Raw genomic sequence first — 9271 nt, forward strand, 5'->3', positions numbered from 1 at the left:
CCCCGGGGGATGGGGCATGTTGGCATGTGTGGGCCCACCCACGGCCTTGGGCCTGCACGCGGTGTGGGGGGGTGTCAAGTGTTATTCCTGCCTCTAGGTCTTGGTGTCACACCACCCAGGCCCTGCACCCAATGGCATTAGTCTGTGCCCCTGCCCACCCCCACCCCCACCCCAGGAGGGCCCAGCCCTTCCTGCCAATGAGAACCTTAGGGTCTCGTGGTGTCAGTGGCAGGACTGGCACCCTTGGGGAGTGACTCTAGGCCTGCACTCACATGCTGGCCACAAGCTCAGTAGGGAAACTTGCCCCAAGCACCCAGCCCAGTGCCCAACCCCCAGGTGGAGGCTGGGGGAGGCTCCAGGGCCCTGTGGCTGCCAGCGGGCACTGGTGGATCAGACTCTGGGGTCCCCTGGGGAGGGACATTTCCTTTCCCCAAACACACCACCCCTGGCCTGGTGGGAGTGCAGCCTTGCAGCAGGGGATGGTCCAGGCCGTCTGATGGGCCGGATGGACACACCTGCCCCAGGCTCCCAGCCTGACAGCGCCCCCCGTGGTAGAGTTTGTGATCTCTACGCAAACCCCATGTCCTGGCTGCAGGAGCGGCCGCAGCGAGTCACTTCCCTGAAATGTTCTCAGGCCAGCCACCTGGCAGCAGGGGCAGGGCTGAGGGTAACACGAGCCCCATGAGGGTCCCCAGGAGGTAGGCCAGGGGCCAGGTGGGGCCCGAGGCATCCAAGTAAAGTAGCGTTGGTGGGCAGTGAGGGTGGCATGTCCTCGCCTCAGAGCCCTGCACGCGCTGCTCCCTGGAAGCCCTCCTGGACTCCTGTGACCTCTGCTCACTGCCCACCCTTGCCCACACGCTTCCTTCTGCCTGACGCATCCAGGCCTTCAGCCAGCAGCATCGATGGGCCAACCGTCCAGATCTTCCCGTGTCCCTCGGGGTGTGATGCTGGGTGCCAAGACCTGTCCAGGGGCGGGGCTGTGCTTGGGCCGTCCCTGCGGGCATGGGCCGTATGGTGACCATCGGCACTGCCCTCAGGGTGATGCGGGCAGCTGAGGAGACGACGTCCAGCAACGTCTTCCCCTTCAAGATCATCCACATCAGCAAGAAGCACCGCACATGGTTCTTCTCTGCCTCCTCTGAGGATGAGCGCAAGGTGATGGGGGCCGGGTTGGACCTGCCTTGTGGGGATGGGAACTATCAGGGCCCCCGTCCAGGCCCTGAGGGCCCGTGGCTGGGGCATGGGCAGCTGGGTGGGTGCCGCCCCCCGGTCTCCGGTCCTCACGCCCAGGGCCTGGCGCCAGCCCCCTCACACTCGGAGCACACTGTCTCAGGAGGAACCCTGGGTGGGCTGAAGGGGGGCCGCGGCCCCAGAAGGGCCAGCCAGCGTCGTCTTCCCCGACCTTGGTGGTCGACACAGACCAGCCAGTGCGGGCAGGGGAGGAGGGATGAGGGTGGGTTCCTCCCCAGGCAGCAGCATGCCCGCTGAGGGCCTGACTGACCCGCAGAGCTGGATGGCCTTGCTGCGCAGGGAGATTGGCCACTTGTGTGAGAAGAGGGAGCTGCCTCTGGATGCCAGGTGGGCCTGGGGGTGTGATGGTGGGCGGGTGTCACCAGGGCCCTAGACTTGACACGTGTGCCTGCCTCCTGACCCCTGGGGGCTTGGCCCAGGATCCCTTCCTTGAAGGCCTTTCTGAAGGTGCCAGCTGGGCCACGTGTGTGCGGGGTGTGCACCTGTGTGCGTGTACCCAAGTGTGTAAGCATGTGTATGCGTGCACCCTGTTGGTAGTTCCTGTTTGGGGATTACACGTGCTTTTACTTGCCCACCCAGGAAGCCCGGCATTTCTAGCAGCTCAGGCCTTTGGGTTCCCAGCGCCCCTCACTAGGGAGTGAGAGCAGACTGAGTGCCCAGGGCAGTGGCCCAGCCTGTCTGGGTGTTGATGACCGCACGGTGAAAGTGGCTCAACAAGCAGCAGGGGCTCTCTGGGCGGGAACTGCATCCATCCGGTCCTTTCAGACACGAGAATAGGGAGGCCCAGCTAGGGCTGGGCAGACCTAGGCTGTCCCGCAGGCCCCTGCCTGAGCCCCCAGGGCAGGAGCAGGTGGGGACGTGGGCCCAGCCTTGAGGCCTGGCACCGTCTGGGCGGTCGGGGTGTACTTGTGGCGAGAACCACGGTGGGGCTGAGGAGGGAGACACCACAGCCTCCAGTCCCCTTGTCTGCCCTTGTTTTGTGTGTATACGTGTGTCTAGATCTTTCTGTGTCCGCACGTCTCCGTGTGTGTTCTCGTGTTTATCTGTGTGTTTGTCTGCATCTGCGTGTCTTGAGTGTCCACGTGCATGTGGCTGCGTCCTTGTCTGTGTGTGTGTGTCTGTCTGCGTGTCCGAGAGTGTGAGTGCAGGAGACCCCCTGCCCGGTACTCACTGCCCTGCCTGCCCTGCGCTCAGCGACTCCAGCTCAGACACAGACAGCTTCTACGGTGCCATCGAGCGGCCCGTGGACATCAGCCTCTCTCCGTACCCCACTGACAATGAAGGTGAGACGCGTCCCCGTCCTCTGCCCGCCGTCTCTCCACGCCTGGCTGCTGCCCCGGAGGGAGACGTAGCTGGCTGGCCTCCCTGCTCCGTCCCTTCGGCTTCCCCAGGCAGCCTGGGTCTTGGGTTCCCATCCTGGCCACCTCATCCTGGCCCTGGGCCCCCCTGAGGGAGCGAGGTCCTGAGAGCCCCACCCGGCCACCCCGGCCTGGGTGCAGCTGACCTGGGTGGCCCTGAGTCCGACCCTCCATCTGCCCCACAGACTACGAGCACGACGATGAGGACGACTCTTACATGGAACCCGACTGCCCCGAGTCCGGGAAGCCCGAGGGTGGGTGGGGCAGCCGGTGGGCCTGGGGAGCGCTGGGAGTAGAGAACAGGGGCTGGGGCCTAGAGCAGAGGCTCACCCACACTGGGCTGGGGCTGTCAGCCTGGGTGTGGCTCCGGGTGGCCTGAGGCCTGACCGTCTCCACCTCGGGCCTCAGTTTTCCTCCTTCAGCCCAAGTATTGGGAGGAACGGAGCAGAACAGGCTGGCTCTGCTCACCTGCTCCTCTGACCTCCTCCAGTTCGCCTGGGATGGGGGGAGGGGCGGTGCAGAGGTAGGTGAGGGGGAGCCCCACACGTGGGATGCTGAGCCAGGGCTGGCCCTGGGGGCTGAGAACAGGGAAGGAGGATAGCTCACCGTGAGCACCTGTGGCCAGATGGTCACTCAACTGCCCCACCCTACCCCCATCCCCCAGAGCACTGGGCCAGGAAAAGGGACAGGCTTGTACCAGGCATCCCAGGGAAGCGCAGGGATGGGTGGGGGGAGGGCCACGCCTCTGTCCTGCCATCTGTGGCATCACTCACTGTTCCTTCCTCCCCCAGCTCCTTTTGTTCTTGTTGATTTCATCATGGCCGGGGACTCCCTGTTCCTTGGTCTCCTCTCTAGCCACCTTGTCTTCTGCCCCCCTCAACTCCTCGTGGCCTCCTCTTAGCTGTGCCTCCCTCCCTCCTACTAGCTCCCTCCCTCTGGGGCCCCAGCTCCCACAGGCCTTCAGCCCCCCAGGACCTGCAGGCCAGCACCGAGCCCACATCAGACCCTCGTCCGTTCTCTGGTCTTTGCGCCCTCGCTCGCCCGCTTCGCTCTCTCATCTGTCGGGCCTGTGACCACAGCCCTGGTGAAGCCCTGCCTCCGTCTGCCCCACCCCTGGCTGGAGAGAGCCCACAGAGGCCTTACCCTCATCCCCACCTTGGACCTCCAGGGGCCCAGTGCCCCTGCACACCTGCTTGCGCATTCCCAGCTCCTCACCCAGAACGCCTCTCGTCAGGGTTCCCACCCCAGCGCCCGAGGGTGGCACTTGGCCCGGGGCCCCCTCCCTGCCCCCACCTGCGTCGCCAGCTCCAGACACCTTGTGCTCCAGGTCCCCTCCCGCCCAGCCCTGTGCTGCCCGGGGTGCCCACGCGCATGGCCCTGGGGCTCAGGCCTGGCCCGCTCCTCTCCTGTCGCTCCTGGGCCACAGCCAGTGTCATTGACAGGCTGTTGACTCCTGACATTTCCAGCCGGGGCCCCTCCTCTGAACTCTGGGCCTGGGCCCCTGGAGTCCACTCGACGTCCCTTAGGTGTCTCGTGGCACTGTCAACTTGTTAGGAGCAAACCCAACCCCCAGCTTCCCCTAGCCTGCTCCCGCCTTTCCTTCTCACCTCTGTTAGTGGGAACCCCAGCCGCCCCAGCTGAGGCCCAGTCCTGGGAGGCTTCCTTGCTCCTCCTCCTTTCTCGCCCCAACCCACTCCCCTGGAAGCTGAAGGCTCCTGATGTGACACCTGGGCTTCAGGAAGTTTGCACAGGCTGCCGTATGGAGGACAGATAGGGAGGGCCGGGTGGCCTGGGGTGGGCCAGGGTCCCAGAAGGAAGGCTGCATCGGGAGTGCTGGGCATCGGGGCTGTAGGTCGCGCTGCCGGGCTGGGGGGGGCTGGGCGCTGAGGGGTTGCATGCCTGCTTGGCCCTGGGCGGCCCTTGCCAGCAGAGGTGGTGCTGCTCTGGCCTCCAGCAGGGGACGCTCGCTCACCAGATGGGTCTCCTCGCTCTGCAGATGCCCTGATCCACCCACCGGCCTACCCCCCACCTCCGGTGCCCACGCCCAGGAAGCCTGTCTTCTCTGATGTGCCCCGGGTCCACTCCTTTTCCTCCAAGGGTCCAGGCCCTCTGCTGCCACCTGCACCCCCTAAGCGTGGCCTCCCCGATGCCGGCCCGGCCCCCGAGGACTCCAGGAGGGAGCTGCTGGGCCCGAGGTGGCTCGAGCCCGGCCCCAGGGTGTCCACTCCCTCTCGGAGGGTGAGTGAACCCCCGCTGGGCGGCCTGCCTGCCGTGCCTAGCCGGAAGCCACCTTGCTTCCGCGAGGATGCCAGCTCCGGCCCAGAGCCCCGGGTCCCTGGCCATGGCGCCAGCTCTCCCTCTAGCTCTGCCAGTGCAGCCGCTACCACCTCCAGGAACTGTGACAAGCTCAAGTCCTTCCACCTGTCCCCTCGGGGGCCACCCACACCTGAGCCCCCTCCTGTGCCGGCCAACAAGCCCAAGTTCCTGAAGGTGGCTGAAGCGGCCCCCCCGAGGGAGGCAGCCAAGCCTGGACTCTTCGTGCCCGCCGTGGCCCCCCGGCCTCCCGCACTGAAGCTGCCCACGCCCGAGGCTACAGCCCGGCCCGCGATTCTGCCCAGGCCAGAAAAGCCGCCCCTCCCCCACCTCCAGTGAGTCTGTGCCGCACTGGTGCCACCGGGACCCCTCCCCAGCCTGTCTTCCCACCAGCGACCCAGCCTCCCTGCCTCTGGCACGCAGCCCGTGACGGGCGCCAGGCGGCCGTGGCCTGGGTGGGTGGGAGGAGGAAGGCGCCTCGATGGCCCTGGGCTGCCTAGGCTGAACTGCCTCCCCTACACCTGACGCGGGGGTTCCCAGGGGTGTCCCGCCTGGCCTTTGAGGTCCAGCCCTGTGGGTGGTGAGCCTGGAGCCCGTGGCTGCCTTGGGGAGCAGTGGGCGAGGTGGGGCTTTGGGCACCCTGGCCTCCCAGAGCCCCTGCCGTGCAGTGAGGGCCCTCCGGGCGCTGCCAGCCTGCCCAGGGACGGGCGCTGTGGGGAGGTGTGGGACTGAGCCCTCCTGAGTCAGAAGTGCCCTTCCCGGCCCTGTCTGGGGCTCCAGATGCCACCCTGGCTCTGACGCCACCGAGGCTGCCTCTGTGCCCTTCTCGACTGGGAACCTGCCAGTTCCCAGTGGAATGTGGAACATGTGTGTGACTCACCTCGAGGCCTGCTCGAAACACAGCTTTATTGCTGGGCAGTGCCGGGAGACTGGTGTGTCCTCACACCCACAGCCCGCAGGGCCCTCAGCAGTGAAGGCTCCGGGAGCTGCAGTGGGGAGCCTGAGTGGGCACAACACTAGCACGGTTCCCCCTGAGTCCTCTTGACCACGGCACCCTTCTCCCTAGGGCTCTGTAAGCACTGCCACCCATGTGGGAGTGCCTGGGAGGACCCCTTGGCACACTCATGGTTCTGTTTTGTGAGGGGCCACAGAGTTGTAGGCTGGCTCATGTGTTCGTGAGCGCTGGGTCTGGACCTGAGTGCCTCGGGGCTGCGTGTGCCAGAGCTGATCGTCCACAGCACAGCCTCACCCACAGCCTGGCAGCCCATCCCAGGGTGGCCTCCTTTAACCTTCCCTGAAGCCCTGGCCACAGTGAGGGGCGTGTCCCTTCGTTTCGACCCGTTCACATCCATCCCCCATGGCTCTGGGAGGAGTGCAACTTGGCTGAGGTCACAGAGCTGGTCCGTGGCAGTGCTGGGCCCTTTGTCCACAGCGTCTAGAGCCCAGGACCCCCCTTGCCGGTGACGCTGGCTCAGGCGGCCAGGCATCAGGTGACTGCTGCCACCCCAGGGTGGTCAGCGTAGAGCCCCCCAGAGCTCTGTGGTCCTGAGCCTTTGACAGCCACCAGGGCTGCAGGCGCCAGACCTCATGGGTCCCCTGGCTTGGTGTGGTCACTTAGAGGGCACGGGGAGCAGCGTCTGGGGGGAGCAGAGGGGGCCTGTCCCACGTCTGGCAGCGACACGGCCTTCCTCTCTTTTCTCCCCTTCCAGGAGATCACCCCCCGACGGGCAGAGCTTCAGGAGCTTCTCCTTTGAAAAACCCCGGAAACCCACGCAGGCTGACACGCCGCAGGCGGACGCTGGTGGGGAGGACTCTGATGAGGACTACGAGAAGGCAAGGCCGGGTGGGGCGCCCAGATGTCCGACGGGGTGGGCGGCCGCGGGAGAGCTGGGGGCATGGGACACAGTGTGCAGCCCCGGCTCCTGGCACAGGCTGGCAGCCAGCGGGGAAAGCCCCACCTGGGCCTTGACGCTGACCACGCCGGCCTCCCTCCAGGTGCCACTGCCCAGCTCAGTTTTCATCAACACCACGGAATCTTGCGAAGCAGAAAGGTCAGTGTGAAGCTGTTCTTTCTCCAAGCCCTTGTCTTGGCGGACCTGAGGTTCTCTGCCACCCCGCCACACACACCTACACACACACCCACACACCCACACACACACATACCTACACACACAGCTACACACACCCACACACACCTCCACACACACCTCGACACACACCTACACAGCTACACACATACCTACACACACACACACCTACACGCATGCACGCACGCATGCACGCCCTCCGGTCTTCCTGCTCTTTGGTCCCCCTTTCCAGCCTCGGTGCTGGGCAGTTACTGGCACGAGAACACAGCTGAGTGCCACGAGAAACCCGGCGAAAGAACGACTCCTGCCAGCTCAGCCCCTGCTCTGGCCTCTCCCTGGGCTCTGTGCGGCTGGCCCTCGTGGTCCCCAGTGCTCTCGGAACCTGAGCTGCAGAATCTGGGATGACAGAAAGCCACGTGGTGGTGGGGGCTGGAGGGTCCTTGAGAGAGCTGTCCGAGGGGGGCTCATCTGTTCTCATGGCTGTGTTCTTGTAGGCTGTTCAAAGCCACGAGCCCCCGGGGAGAGCCCCTGGACGGCCTCTACTGCATCCGGAACTCCTCCACCAAGGCGGGGAAGGTAGGCACCCAGGGAGGACGCTCAGCCGCCACCCTGCTGTGCAAAGGCCCCCAAGATGGCTGCGTGGTGGGGTCTGCCAGTCTCTACACACCTGGGCTGACAGGCGAGAACAGGACTCTACAGTTCGTAGCTCATTTCCCCGCGCAGCCTCTTACTGGGTTTCTCAACCGGGCTCCATCCTTGAGGTCTACAGCGCCTTCTCTCCATCCATTCTCAGGAACTCATCACCATCTGCAGTGGTGCCCACTCCCCAGCACGGGCGTGAGGCACAGGAAGGGTTGGGGGGCCCGGGGCTCTGACCGGGTGTGGGGTTCCCCTTTCCACTCTTTGAAGGGGAGGCTGCTTGGGGCCGTGGGAACGTTAGGAGGTCTGCTGGCTCTGCCTGGGCCCCTCCAAGGGTGACTCGTGTGACCTCACTGAGCCTGTTTCCCCTTGAGTGTCGGAGATGGTCCTAGTGTGGACCAGGCACCTACTACTGTCATTCACGTCTTAGCGGACTCTCTGAGGGCAGGAGTCCCGGGGCAAGGGGCCGCCCATCCTGACCCTGCTGTCCATGGGCAGGGGCACCCTCTCCCAGGGACCCAGCCTCGACGCTGCTGCCCCCGCACCCCGAGTCTGTGTCTTTCCTGAGGGGAGTGAGCCATCCTCTGCCCACTCCTCTCCCCGCAGGTTCTGGTCGTGTGGGACGAAACCTCCAGCAAAGTGAGGAACTACCGCATCTTTGAGAAGGTGAGTGGGCTGGCCTACCTGAGGGCCCTGGGTGGGAGGGGAGCCCTGGTCCGGGGCTCGGCTGGGGTCAGGGCAGAGTCTCCCTGGGAGAGCATAGGTAGTGGGTGGTCTGAGGCCAGCACCCCCAAACACCCCTCCTCCGCCCTCCCCTCTCTCCACGGCCCCACCTCCCCCGCTCTCCTGGTTTCTCTGTGTCCTCCATTGACCCTAGAGGAGATGGGGTGATCAGCCCTCGGCCCTAGGCTCATTTACAGACCTGGCCTGCGTCCCCTGGGCAGAGCGTTGCTGCCGACCGCCCTGTCTTACAGGGAGGGCCGGCTGGCCGGCCCCTCTGACGCTGCGCCCCTCCCCACCCAGGAGGCGAAGTTCTTCCTGGAGGGCGAGGTCCTGTGTGTGAGCGTGGGCAGCCTGGTGGAGCATTACCACACTCACGTGCTGCCTGGCCACCAGAGCCTGCTGCTGCGGCACCCCTATGGTTACGCCAGGCCCAGGTGACGCCTGTGCTGCACGCTACCGGGCAGAGACGGCCACGGGGCCACCGCCCTGGGCCACGCAGAAGGAGACCGGCCTGCACGGGAGAATACGCGGGAGCCAGCGCCCTGCTCTGACCCGGGGCCTCCCCAGTGGACACCTCACAGAGATTGCCAGGCCAGGCCCCGCCCAGCAGGCTGGGTCCCCCGGGGCTCAGCCAGGCCCTGGGCTCCAGGGAATTATGTGGGGCTCTCCTGTCTCACCCTACCCACCTCCCAGGAGCCTAGGAATGAGCCCAGTCTGGACTTGATTTACAGAAATTCTGGCACACCCCCCCGGCACTGGGCTGGGAGCTGGGCAGGGCTGGGGTATTTGGGGTGGGGCAGGGGCTGGACCCCCAGGAACGCTACAACGCAGGCTCCGTGAGGGGCCGGTGCCGCACAATAAAGCACAGATGACCTTTGCCCCGGTGGCCAGGGCTGCACT

At 65.6% G+C, this 9271-nt stretch overlaps 1 protein-coding gene across 2 annotated transcripts in view; it reads left to right on the plus strand.

The window, feature by feature from the left end:
• SH3BP2 (SH3 domain binding protein 2) overlaps nucleotides 1–8809 on the plus strand; it is a 16692-nt gene extending 7883 nt beyond the window's left edge. For both annotated transcript variants that reach the window (XM_007471623.1, XM_007471624.1), the window contains 10 exons: nucleotides 1038–1155; nucleotides 1508–1578; nucleotides 2446–2534; nucleotides 2795–2863; nucleotides 4606–5257; nucleotides 6632–6755; nucleotides 6918–6973; nucleotides 7504–7585; nucleotides 8255–8314; nucleotides 8672–8809. In XM_007471623.1, the coding sequence (XP_007471685.1) occupies nucleotides 1038–1155; nucleotides 1508–1578; nucleotides 2446–2534; nucleotides 2795–2863; nucleotides 4606–5257; nucleotides 6632–6755; nucleotides 6918–6973; nucleotides 7504–7585; nucleotides 8255–8314; nucleotides 8672–8809 (1459 nt within the window). The remainder of the gene's footprint in view (nucleotides 1–1037; nucleotides 1156–1507; nucleotides 1579–2445; nucleotides 2535–2794; nucleotides 2864–4605; nucleotides 5258–6631; nucleotides 6756–6917; nucleotides 6974–7503; nucleotides 7586–8254; nucleotides 8315–8671) is intronic.
• Nucleotides 8810–9271: the final 462 nt, after the last annotated feature.

The sequence above is a fragment of the Lipotes vexillifer genome, unplaced genomic scaffold (assembly GCF_000442215.2).
Source record: "Lipotes vexillifer unplaced genomic scaffold, Lipotes_vexillifer_v1.1 scaffold328, whole genome shotgun sequence".
Lineage (NCBI taxonomy): Eukaryota > Metazoa > Chordata > Mammalia > Artiodactyla > Lipotidae > Lipotes > Lipotes vexillifer.